The 13,451-nt window shown below is 40.1% G+C and overlaps 1 protein-coding gene across 2 annotated transcripts in view; it reads right to left on the reverse strand.

Moving 5' to 3' along the window:
• The window catches only part of MTHFD1 (methylenetetrahydrofolate dehydrogenase, cyclohydrolase and formyltetrahydrofolate synthetase 1), a gene marked incomplete at both ends in the record, with an annotated part of 37,086 nt that overhangs the window by 1,757 nt on the left and 21,878 nt on the right, over positions 1-13,451 (reverse strand). The window contains 11 exons of one of the 2 annotated variants that reach the window (XM_079536645.1): positions 2,235-2,387; positions 3,520-3,627; positions 4,289-4,466; positions 5,389-5,489; positions 6,539-6,580; positions 7,000-7,139; positions 7,331-7,442; positions 7,958-8,026; positions 10,113-10,253; positions 11,224-11,300; positions 12,490-12,592. In XM_079536645.1, the coding sequence (XP_079392771.1) occupies positions 2,235-2,387; positions 3,520-3,627; positions 4,289-4,466; positions 5,389-5,489; positions 6,539-6,580; positions 7,000-7,139; positions 7,331-7,442; positions 7,958-8,026; positions 10,113-10,253; positions 11,224-11,300; positions 12,490-12,592 (1,224 nt within the window). Of the gene's footprint in view, positions 1-2,234; positions 2,388-3,519; positions 3,628-4,288; positions 4,467-5,388; positions 5,490-6,538; positions 6,581-6,999; positions 7,140-7,322; positions 7,443-7,957; positions 8,027-10,112; positions 10,254-11,223; positions 11,301-12,489; positions 12,593-13,451 lie in introns of both variants that reach the window. The other variant, XM_079536644.1, reaches the window with a different exon arrangement.

The following is a 13,451-nucleotide window of genomic DNA, read 5'->3' on the forward strand; positions in this document are numbered from 1 at the left end:
TGCTACAGGGTTGATTTCCTTTCAGGCTATGAATTTTCTGCACAAATGTCCATGATGCTTAACGCACTCGATTATTTTCAGAGCTGGGGAAACGAAGCTCCTCCTCCTCTCTTTCATTCACATGCTGGAAAAGAATGCAGGGCAATTCTCACTATTTGCATGAAAAAGTTAGACCACTCAGATTATCAGCTCCCCTACAAAGTTTAAATAAAACCAATACCAACTAGAACATATTATTTATAGCATTTGCCCAACTTCCAGAAGAAATGCCATGTAAGACATCGAAAGAGACGAATCAATAATTTGTTTTCAGTTCTCCAGTGGCACAATATAAGAAGGAAATCCAACCAGTTTGAGCTCAAACCGTCTGCTTCATTTTCATTACCATTTCACGCTCAAAGTTAAATCTAGACAATCCTTGTATTTCCTTTTATATCTCAAAGTATTTCATTCAAGTACAACAGCTTCAACTCTGAGCCAGAAAGGAAAAAAACCCAAAACTCAGAGGCTGAGAAAACTGAAGTGCGACATACCTTCTCAATTAACTTCAGATAACAAGATTAACACACTGGTGATTAGTTTCACCTCAAATTTCACACAACTTTTGCAGAGAGCTCCATGTTTGCTGTGTTTTCACAGTTCAATGGCTGCCCAAAAATTACTCTGAGGCTAGCACATATCCTGTTGAATGGGTTGAAAATGATGATCTGATTCAAAATGGGCTGCTTCTTAAAAGGACATCCCTTTCCTGGCCTAGTAGGCACCACAGAAGAGAGATCATGTCCCCACTTGGAGGGCTTACTGTTAATTCCAGCAAGGTTAACATCATGATTAACTGCATGCCCAAGTCAACGTTACAGATCTGTGAAAGGAGCAGGAAGGAAACTCCAGCTTCATAGAAAATGAAGACATTAAAAAAAGGAGATAAAACTTCAGCTTTAATGTCTGTAATCACCTTTCGTCTGTCTCATTACTTCTGTGTACTCTTTCCTTCTGCAGTACTTAAAAAAATATATTAAAAATGATCACTGTTTGGATTAAATCTTAGCTTGCAAAAGAAGTCACTACCAGGAACGAGCACGCTGTCTTTCACTGCATCCCAGAACACACAGCACTCTTTGAAAAGAAGGATGCGCCAGACTTCAATCAGGATGTGGTTATTTTATTTTTGTTGGGGTAATCTGGAAACCCTTACCTGGCTCTCTGAGGGCTAGCGTTTGGAGGAGGAAAGGAAACAACTCTTAAATCAACAAATTTCAGCATCTCAACCATATGACACTAACAGTTTTGAAAGACAGATTATTAAGACAAACATTGCCATGAAGGCTTCAGTAAAAAAATAAAAGGTGGAGACCCAAAAATAGTGAGAAAGACAGAACTGCTTGCTCCAACTGCTCCATCTCCTGCAATAACCTAAGAAGTTACTTAACATTTTCCCAGAATAGATTCCTCAGATAAGATTTCCAGTGGAGCCTTTCATCCTAACATTCTTTCTTTAGAGACAAAGCTGAACATTAGTTCATTTTGCAGGTAGCTCCTCTTTCTGCCAGCCCATTCATATCAAAGCTATGCCAGAATCCTGCTTCCATTGTAGCTACTCTGTTAGTTCTCAGCTGATGTGACAATCATCTCAAAGAACAGAAAATAAGAACTCAAGGGCACAGTGAAATAAACTGTTGGAATTGATGCCGTCCAAACAGCAAACAGATGATCAGCAAAACAATGAGAAAATAATGGAAGGGAAGACTGACAAACAATAAACAGTACAGATCAGCTTTGCTTTGGAGCTGTCTCATCAAAAGTTATTTGCTTTGAAAGCTGTGGAAAAGTTTAGTTCTACACTTTCTGCTGGTGCGCAGAGATTTCAGCTGCAATACTGCAAAGTGCATCAGGAATTCCAAGTCCCAGGGGCATCAGGCAGGCCCCTCTGTCAGCCTGCTGTTCCCACAATTCATTATGTGCAGAGTTCCCCCTTTTCCTGCATTCCAAGAAGACTGAGATGTGGCACATGGAGAGTACACCGGGGCTTGCTAAATGTTCAAATGCTCACATGGTTTATTTTAGCTTCCCTCTTCCACCTGAAAAAAACCTACAAAGGGCATCTAATGCACTGGACAACTAAAACTTCATTTACAGATGATAAGAGCTCTTCTCATTGGAGATACCTTTCCTAACTGGCTGTACATGGAGTGCTATTCTCACCCCACAGCTGAGGGTTTTACTCACTCACTCACCGTTCCTACCAGCGGGTACAGGAACCCAGCACCAACACTGGCCCGAATGTCTCGGATTGGCAGAATAAAGCCTGTAGGTGCTCCTTTCTGTTCAGGGTCGTGAGACAATGATAAGTGAGTTTTAGCCATGCAGATTGGCAGGTTTCCAAAGCCCTGGGCATGACAATGAAAAAGAAAAGAGAAAGAGGACAGAAGTAAGTGAAAAAACAGTAACCATTCCTGTATGCAAAAATTACAGCTCTGTTTTACCTCCATGCATTATCCTCAGTATTACCAGGTAATTTTAATGCAATTTCTTCGCCCTATCTGATCCATTGACCATTCTGCATCCTCGTTCTTTCTCTCTTCCTACTATTACAGGAAGAATAACTATGGATCCCAGCACGTCCAACTGAGGAAAAGGTTAATGGTATGGAAGCATTATGGAAGTGCTGGATATCTAGATAGCTAGCTTACTTTCTACTCTCTTCCCAAAATGTTAATTCAAACAGCTCAGAACTAAGGTGCTCATAGAGCTGAAGTGGGTTAATGAGAAGTATTTCATCAATATAATTGCATGTTGTGAGGAAGAAGCAATTACACAGCTATGGTATTTTAATAGAACTGTAAAGGAATTTACAAGAAATACAAAAAACAAGAAATGACATATGCCAGCAGTACATGAAATCCAGAAGTAAAACTGTTCAAGCACACTAAACAAAGTATGGACAATTCTCACCTTGCTTTCCTCTACACAACCCATTACAAACCTTCATTAATGCAGAAGGTATCTGAAAAGCAGGTAAATTTACAAGAATGTCATGTTCAAGAAGAAAAAATGTGGCTGTGACTGCCCAAAATCTATATGGGTTTAAAAACTGATTGGACAACTCAGTGGGACATGACAAAAAATAAAACAAACAGCAATAACAAAAACCAGAGACTATTTAGCACCAGTCTGACCATTTGTAGTTCCACAATTCCCAAACTGTTAAACTGGGGAGTGCAGAAAGTATACATGGGAGAACATAGAGAGATTACTGAATCTCTTTCCACTTTTTTCCCCTACACATTATTAGAGAAGTATTACTGAGACAGATCAGTTCTGTTGTCTGCACTAAAAGCCAGGGCCACTTTCTCCTTTCCCACAATACCTTCTCATCCTCCTCTGCCATGGCAGCATCCAGTGAGCCCTGGACACACGTTGGGTGATGATCCCCTATTATATGCAGTTTGAACATCACTTCAATATGATTATTTTAACATGAAAACACCACTGGGTATCAGGTGACAGGGAAGAACTAACCTGCTTAGTGTACACGGCGACTTTCTCCTGTGCTTCTGGAAGTAGCTCAATGTCACTTGCCCCATAGATCTGCTGTGCAATAATTCTGATTTTATCTACAACAGGGAGCTAGAAAAAAAGAGGCAGATGAGCACAGCCTAGGCACTTTCAGGCCACAACATGGTAACTAACAGTGACTTTGTTACCTCTGAGTCACCATCAAATTTGTCTAAGTACACAGTCACTAGAAATACACACACACACTCTTCCACCTGACCTGTACTGTAAAACTGTAAGACTTATTTCCAGAGAAAGAAACAAGTTAGAAATGGACATTTCATTTGCTGTTCCACAGCCTATTATATTCTCATAGGGAGCACCATGCACACCCAGAAATCCTCGAGTAAGGTAACAAGTTTGATGACAGTTGTACCAGTCTTGTCATTCTGACAAGAATGCATGTCACAGGCCAAAGAATAAACTTCTCCGTACCCTGGAACATGTCTGTCTGTCACAGCAGTAACCTGTTCGCCATTTCATGTTGTGTCAGAGCAGCATCTTCCACTATCAAAAGTAAACTATATTTCATTTAGTAGTCAAAACAACAGGAAGTAACAAACTAGATATTTGAGACCCGTGGAGTAAACGTTATATTCCAGAAGCCATTTCTTCTCAGGTTCTCTGAGCAGACTTTTAGGCAACTTTCAGTCAACTAAGCCATGCCAACTATTCTCCAACTTATTTAAAAAAAAAAAAAAAAAAGTACCTCTGTAATCATGCAAGCTCTTACCTCTACATTATAGAGGAACCTGAAGTTGCTGGGTGCCTGTGATGCTCTCTGAACAGCCTGAGCCAATGCAACAGCTCCTTTACCACCCTCTGCCCAGTGAGTGCACTCCACAGCATCAAATGCTCCTGCTTCTTTTGCCAGTTGTACTAGAAGAGCCAGTTCAGCCTTTGTATCTGTCCTGTAAAGAAAAAGTGTGTGTATTTGTATCAGAATGTACGCACAGTAAATGAATGGTTTGTTCTACCCTTCTCTCATTCTTGTCAACAGAAGTTAAATACTGGAATCACAGGATCCAGCCATCAGGAAGCCATATCTATTGAGGAGTTATCTGCCACAAGGCTGCTCCACCTTGGTGAAGGATGCCACGCAAAGACAAACAGCGGGCAAGATCTTGGCCTGGAACTGTATGCAGAAACCCAAGACTGCCAGCAACAGTTTTCCAGACTTTATGCTTGTATCAACAACATAACTCTTGTTTTCAGATGAGAACTCAAAAAGGCATTAGTACTTGCTGATTTGATGCTAAGATGTTCTATATCATGTGCTCACTATGCTAAAAACCATACTTTCTCTAAAACAGCTAATACACATTCACTTCAGATGAACAACCCTCAGCTGGCTACTCTGCTTCAACTGGCATCAGCTTTAACACAGCAGTTCAAAGCCCTTCAGCCTGTATAAAGAAAGACCACACACACTGTAGTACAACATGCAGAGCCTTAAATGCTTCTTGGTTTGGCATGATTCCATACTGCAGACCACTGAATGCAATGTGGTCTCCAGCACAGGCACCTCACCATCTGTTATGAGCTTAGATTCCATATTGTCACAGGCACCTTTTGTCTACAGAACAGTTCGGCTGTAAGCAGTGGCACATCAGTCATCGATCACAAGATCCTAAGCTAAACTAAACTAGAGGATGCATTTGAAATGACTGAGCAGAGCTCCACTATTTATTCAGTATCTTCAAGCACTGCAGAATGCTGCTTTCTGCACACAACACGTTGACAGTGCTGAAAACAAGACAGCGTGTTAAATGTAGCATAAAAAGTGCCACCATTTTATTCTCATGCATCAGTTCCACAGCCCAGCTCACTTACTTGAAAGCATTGACAGCCACTACTACTGGGACACCGAACAGCCGAGCGTTCTGGATTTGTTTGCTTAGGTTACTGCAACCTTTTGCCAACAGCTGAAGATTCTGTAAAAAAAAAAAAAAAAAAAAAAAAAAAAAAAAAAACAACAACAAAAAAACAACATAGATTTTATGAGAGACAGTGAAACCTTTGCTCCAAATCCACTGCATCCATAGCTCATTATTTAAGTGCCAAAACAGGAACGGAAACCACAAAGGCAAAATTTCAGAGCTGCTTTCTGAACACTTAGGACCAGTGCATGGTCTTGCATGGAAAACAGGAAAAGGAATGAATGTTTCTAATAACTTTATAGCTGAAGATGAAAATCAAGGTAGGAGAAACCACGATCATTTTTTGTTATTAAGTCAATACTATGCTCATTACCTCCTCACAGTAAAACCTCACTTTTCTCTATGACACATCCGTCTTCATGTATTGAATATCATTAGCAGTGAATTTCGTGACATTTGTTTGAAGTTTGTGATAACAGCTTTCACTTTATATATATTTACATTTTACAGCATCAGAGATTATTCATGGAAGACATTTCATCCCATCTTGTCAAAAGAGTAATCCATAGAGGAGCGTTGGAAGTGAAAAAGCTGAACCAGATCAATTACCCAAGTGTACATAACTATTTGAGGCAGAAGGACAGAAGCAGATTTAGTTCACTTTCCTCCCTGCTTGCAAAAAGAAGGGCAGGGGGGAAACAAAACTGCCGCTGCTAAGAAGGGAGTAATTAGACAGGCACTCCGAATATTTTCAGACAATATTTCAGCAGGGCAATCACTCTATACTGAGAGGGTCAAGGGACACTGAGCAGACATCACTATGAAAAATTGAGCGCAGAGACAATTATGCAAGCTCAGGAGAAAAGGAAGGCTCTGAGTGCTGGCTAGGTCAAGTACAATAAATGCTTGAAAGAGCAGAGCCAAAGTAACAGCATTAGAACAAAAAAGAAAAAAGAACATTAAAGCTTGTACAAGGAAGCATTTCCCTGCTAGCTACAGAAATGACACACACTAGCTATCCACACGTGCACTGAATGATAATGTCGTGTAACGACTACAGTTAATTGGTCAACTGACACAACAGCTAATGAAGATAACATTACCTCTTCCGTGTACTCTTTTGGCAAGGGCATCCCAGCAGTGACCTGGAGAGTGAATTTAAAAAATAATAATAAAATAAATGGGGGGGGGTACCCGACAAGATTTTTATTCTGACAATTTGCACTTGATTCTTATTAAACTGCATCAAGATACACTGTTCTACTCCAGCCTGATCCTTTTTTTTTCTAAGAGAAAAAAAAAAGACTGCCAAGATGTTCTCACAGTACAACAAACTAAGATTATGATGACAGCAAATACAAATGTGCCCCAGCATACGTCTTTGGGAACATAAGATGAGCCAGTATGTATAAGTAACATACTACAGCGAAGCAGCTTGCAAGGGACATATGGATTACTGTAAATCTCAAGACAATTATAAGCAAATCAAACCCTACAGAGCTTTAGGTGGCTGGACTGGAACAAAAGCCCCTCAGACCTAAATAAAACCTTGTTTACTACTTACTGCAGGCCCTCCTCCATGCATTTTCAGAGCTCGGACAGTTGCAACCAACACCACCACATTAGGCCGGAGATGAGAATAACGACACTTAATGTTAAAGAATTTCTCCATGCCTATGTCTGCACCAAATCCTGCTTCTGTAACTGCAATAGGAAAAAAAACCAACAACATAGAAGTTTGTGAGAGGATGTTGGGCAGAGAAATCAGTGCTCTGATTACGGAAATCAGAGGTTTCTTCTGGGACAGAAAAAGACCGAAAAACAGCAAAGGTAGTCACGATAAAAAAAAAAGAGGAAATTTTTTCCTGAAAAACAAACAAATATCACATACTTACCAACAAAACCCTCTCTACCCACAAGCTTCAGTGCTATTTTGTCTGCCAACACTGAAGAATTCCCATGTGCAATATTGGCAAAAGGTCCCGCATGAACAAACACAGGGGTTCCCTAGGAAATGGAGGAGGGTGAGGGAGGCAAAGAGAAATAAAGAAAATCAGAGGGTAACATTTTGCACATGTGCATCATTTCAGGAGCTAAGCACTACAGTACCTGAAGCTTAAAAAAAGAAGTTCTTAGAAAACAGATCTTAAAGCCTTCTGATTAAATATTCGTTATCAGTACTAAGGGCTGCATCACCAACTGGATTATCATAATCTGCAGAAGTGGAGATCTTAACCCACTTAGGAAATGGATGGCTAAATCTTAGCAACTCTGCCAATCTCTTGCACCCATACCATCTAGATTTTCAAAACATTTCCTGACATTGCTCAACAAAACAGGCACAGCAAGGTACTGCTCTTCCCCAGGGCCATCCACATGCTGATGGCAGACCTGAATCTTAGGTAGGAAACCACAATAAGCTTCTAAGTCTAAACAGAGTAAGTCCACACTGACTGTGATGAATGAGCTTGACCAGATGCTCCTTGCTTCTGAGAACACAGAGTGAAATCATCCGTGCTCACCTCTAGCGTCTGCATGAGGTTTGGCTTAACAGCATCTTTCATCAAGACAGCCAGAGCACCAGTCACTCCCTAAAAGAAAAAGCAAAGACAGCTATCAGTTTCCAGATGTACTGAGACAGTTCCTATGCTGTGTCGAGACCTTCTGGCGAGCCTGCAGGAACACAACCAGCAGTTGCTGCACAATATGCAGCAATTGCTGATTTCTGCTGAATGCAGCCTCTTCCATTATGACCTTGCTTAGCAGTGAAGACAAACTGCTCTTTCAATGCTACAATGAGGTGAGAAAGGAAGAGCAGTGAGAAAGTAACCCTTGGGTACACATGTTTTCCTGCACCCCATTCAATGGCAAAAAGCAGGGAAAGTTTTTCAAGACAATTTCTTTTTCCCTTTTAATGTCAATTGAATTGCAGCACTCAATTATATATCTATATTTTTTTTAAAGACATTCACTGCTATGTTTCATTAGTCTCAATCTTGCTACATGAAAGCTTAGTTAACATTTAATGGATAAGCTTTAAACTTCAGTCATCTCTAGAATAATGAAAGATACAGAGCAAGATTTCCATGATGACATTTCAGGCCTGTCAATCAATAGCACCTCAATACACCTTCTTCTCTGAAAACCCAGAGTCAGTTTTTGATTCCTCATTTCTCCCCAGATCCTTTGATACTGGCCCTCGTGATACTGGTTATATCACAGCAGAAGGATCTGGATATCTGATTGTGTCAGTCTGGTCTCTACAATCACCATGTTCTGGCCGGTATGAGAGGTATGAAACACAGTCCTAACCAAGCAAGCCAATGCCCACCACCTGCAAAAATGTGCAAAACCTGAGGACCTGTTGGACAGACCTGCTATCATCCTCCACTCCACAGTTACAGCACACAAAAATTTAAAAAAAGAGGAAAAAAAGCCTTAAAAACTACAAGTCTTAGATCCCATGTGAAACTCATAAAGCAACTCCCTACACAAGTTCCCACCATTGACGGGCAGCAGGAGTGACTTCTGTTTTCCAGAATGGGGAGTTAACTCTGGTACTTAAGGTTAAAGCATGACAGCACATTAGCATCAGGAATTAAAATCTCAAAGCTACCTACAGAACTTTGGTACGTGCTCCTTCTCACGCCCAACAAATGTCTCACATCAAGACACTTTACAGATAAGTGCTGCCCAGCCTAGTTCTTTTGCTGAAGGTCCACAGTCAGGCCATAGTGCCCATCAACTGCTTCTCAGAGTTACTGTGGGATGAACATAAAACAAAAACATACAACAGAAGACCAGTAGTGCTCCTCTGTTGACTAGTGGAACGGTCCTGAGCCCGTGTTCTGTCTTGAAGCGAAGTGACAGGGCACAGTTCACATACAGAGCTCAGTTCCCTTCACCTTCTCCACAAAGGGTTGTTACCTACAGAATATTGGAAAAAGCACCTGGAGCACAAGCTACCCCCTGAACAATGCTGAAGCACGGCATGGGAGAGTTCTAACTGACTTGATACACTCCACAGATGTTTCAAGAACTGCACGTGGACAGTTGCAAGACAGTGCTGCAGCTGGCACTGTTGCTTATAACTACATACTGGTAACAGACATCACTAGTTCTGTTAAATTAAACATTTCATTCAGTGCAAATAGATTTGTGCCTCTCACAAAGGCTGCCTTATGGAAACCTTCCACAAGTTTGACTTTTATAGTATTCACAGTCTCTCAGCATAAGATGCCTCATCATCTGTAATTAAATTTGCACCAGGCTTTGTCCCTGCTTTATGTTTTCCTTTCTCCAGGAAGCTTTAAAAAAAAATAAATAAATCAGGTGGCCAGCAGGATGCATTCTGAATTCTTCTCATTTGTAAATAGGCTTTTTTTTATTTAAAAGCCACCATGTACTCCTCCTTAATTCCTACAGTGCTAGTTTTGATTTGATACACAGTACATTGCACAGAACCCTTTGTCCCTGCCCAAAACACATGTATGCACAGTCTCTGTGTAAGGTGGTAGCCACGCTGAAGAAGAAATCCTTTACTAACTCCAGAGACTAACATTTCATCTCTAATATTCTACGTAGTAACCATACAGAACCATCTCAATATTTTCAATCCAAGGACTTTCAGAAGTAATAGAAGAAAGTTAGCATTCAAGAATGGAATAGCTCTCTTACAAGGTCATCTGTTGTAACCGGTTCTCCTCTCTTGCTGGAAGCCACTACCATTCTGCCCAGCCGCTTTTTCATGTCATCCAGGCCGTCAGAGAGTGCTAAAACTGACATGATTTCACTGCTCACTGTGATGTCAAACTGAGCCTTCAAGAGACGAATAAAGATGTGAATTCATCGAGATTCCTCAGCAGAAATCTTTACCTTACTCAAATTCTTGGGGTGGAAAAAAGAAGTCAGTTATCACCATTATAATAAGAAATAAATACAGACATACATCCATGAGAACAAATCTAAAATGTTACTCTCAAAATATACGCAATTTAAATTCAAAGTTTCAAATCAGATTATTTTCTGCAAATTAAAGTAAGATACACTCACTTCATTGCTGTTACATGACTCCATCCTGGCACAAAACTGGTGATTCATGTAAGAACATTAACACCAACAATACATTTTTGAAGACTGAGCTTACTAACTCACATTTAACCATTGCTAAACAGTACAGTATAAGACAAAGGAAAAAAAAAAAAAAAACAACATGAAAACCAGCAACTGGTTCTATAGCAAATGAAGGGTAGAATACATCTGATATAACACAATGCCTCCATTGAAGTTAGGCACCCTAGAGACCTTTCCTGATGAATAAAAAGAGGCTTCTCTGGGCACAACTCATCTGAACTACTAATTTGACAGTTACTTAAAGGATGAAAGAAATCATGGTCCTGATTGCCTATTTTTCTACATATGCAATGTATCTAGATAACAAGCTCAGATATGGTGTTAAATTAGGGCCAGATGCATCCCACCCAAAGCACGTGCACTGCATAAGATTAGCAATTGCCAGGCACCATATTTGTAGAGAGCATTCATATGTCACTGTTACTACACCATAGCCATCCCAATTCAGGAATCCAACAATCAAGAAAGGTATGAAAAGAACAGATATTAAAACTATACATTGCACTGATAGCAAGTTTAACTGCTTGGTCAAAGAGACTTTCTGCTGTCTCTTTTACAAGGTACCAGTAAGACAAACATCTGGAATTGAAGAAATTTACTTCAGGATCATGCTTTTCAAAGTGCTTTTTTAAAAGATGCAAGAAAGAATAATTACCGTTCGTGAAAAGCCTTTTTCTGTTGGAGACTGTCCAATAGTGATTCCCCTAAGGAACCTGTCATTTGTATCCAGTACTGTGAGGATGAAGAAAGAAAGATATAAGAAGTCACACTGCATGACCTAAACCACATCTATATACCACCACAAACTCTTGGCTAGATAGGCCATGAACAGAGGATGGCAGCGTGGGACACCATGCTCTCCAGCTGAACTGCAACGATGTTAAGATGCTCACAGTCAGTGCAGACTGCACTGCACCCAGAAGTCTACCTCCCTGTGTGCTCAATAACCACAAATCCAAAACCTCTTTGAAAAAAGGAGCTGCTGGTTTCCAATTTCTTTTTCACCATTATTAGTCAAAATGAAATCAGGAAATTACTATGGAAAAAAGAAATGAAATTATCATTTTGTAAATGAAAGGATAAAACGGTCAGATTCTACTACTTAATGACGTTCCCTATAACTCCAAATTACCCTTGAATTTATATTTAATATAACTTCAAATTACCCTTGAAGCCACAAATGATCATGGCTTAAATTTGCTGGGTTTTTTTGTTTTGTTTTTATTTTTTATTTTTTTGTAATGAGCTTCTTGAAAAATTCTAAATACTTCCCATGAGGCAGACTAATTCAGTTCCATTATAAGTTATGAAGCAAGTTTTGGAGAGTAATTTCAGATTGTATTTTCATAAAAAGAAGGAAAAGCAATACTCTTGGGGTCTAAATCACCTTCGCCCCACCCTCCCCATCTGAAATTCCTTTCATGAGTGAAATATTAATTCAGTAAGACCAGAGATTGATCTTACTTCAGGTATTTTTAAACATGTTTTTAAAAAACATTGAGCCTTTTTCTGCTGTCAGTCCCCAAGAGAGCCATTGGGCAGACTAAAACTCAGTTTAATTCCAGAGCAGTAGCCTCTCCTTGTTCACAGCGCTTTCTTAAGTGTGCAGGCAGAAAGACTGTGTGCTACAGTTGCCAAACTGAAAACTCTCTCAGTGACCATCAATACCACAAGCAGAAACTTGCACCAATTAGTGAGGCCCAGTCTGAACTCTCAAAGATTAAGGTTCAAGTCCTGGTGTCAAACCCTTTAGAAATAGGATCCCATCTGCAGGCACCCATCCCACCAAACAGATAGACCAGAACTGCTTTGCTTCCCTTTATCCCAGAAAACTTTGTTCTTTCTGTACTTGCAACTTCATTTGATAAGTTCTGGTGCTGTTTTTTTTTTTAGCAATACTATAATTCAATGGTTCTTGTACCTCTTTGCCACGTTATGGTGGCCGGATCGATGTCCAATCTCACAAATAAGTTTACTTCCTCCCCTGTCAAGGCTGCAGGATCAGTTTTGCTAATGCCCAATTTCTGTGGGAGGAAAGAATAATAATAATAATTATAAAGTATCATGAAAAGATTTAGAGAAATGAACCTTTCACTACAACAATTGGCCTTTGGCAGCAGCACCTGAATATTCAGAAATAAGGAGGAAATGCCCTACCAGCGTCCTTTCAAGCCCACAACAACATAAATTGATCCATATCAGCGTAAATCTGGAAGCAGAACTTGCTGCTTGCCAACTAGCAAATGGCAGTGCAGATAATAGAGCTCGTCAGGGCAGCCTGTCACCTAATTTTGTGCAAGGCATCTACAGCAAACATAAGAAAGAAAGAAAGCTCTGCAGTTTCTTACATGCCTTGTTCTAATCATTAGTTTCACATGCTTACATCCATTTCTCATTAGTTTGCCTAGGGTCACTGCACACAGCCATACATATTTGAAGACACGGCTCTCAGCACACTGGTTAAGCAGCACAAAGGAGGAATTAAACAATTCGATCACAAGGCTGTCAGCATCCCAGAAAGCTGATCCTGAACATACTGAGAGGATGGGCAGTTTGCCAAGTTGCTTAATTGAGAGAAGAATTATCTCAAGACTGATACAAGTGCTAGCTTAGAAATGAGGAAAACGATTGAGTTGATTTATGAATGAACAAGCCTTTTTTAATTAAATAGACAGCTAAGCCCTACTTTCTCCAGAAGAACAGCAGGGAAGAAAGAGGTCTGTTCTCTTCCTCTTCAAGTACATCATTAAAAACAAACAAACAAATCCCCACCGTACCATGAAAAAGATCCTCTTTCTCGAGTATTAGCATCCTTACAGTCTACCAAGCCACGTGACAGAGCTACTTTGCTCAGCAGTGAAGCAAGCCATGTATTTTCTAATG

Source organism: Tetrao urogallus (assembly GCF_951394365.1).
Source record: "Tetrao urogallus genome assembly, chromosome: 6".
Taxonomy (NCBI): domain Eukaryota; kingdom Metazoa; phylum Chordata; class Aves; order Galliformes; family Phasianidae; genus Tetrao; species Tetrao urogallus.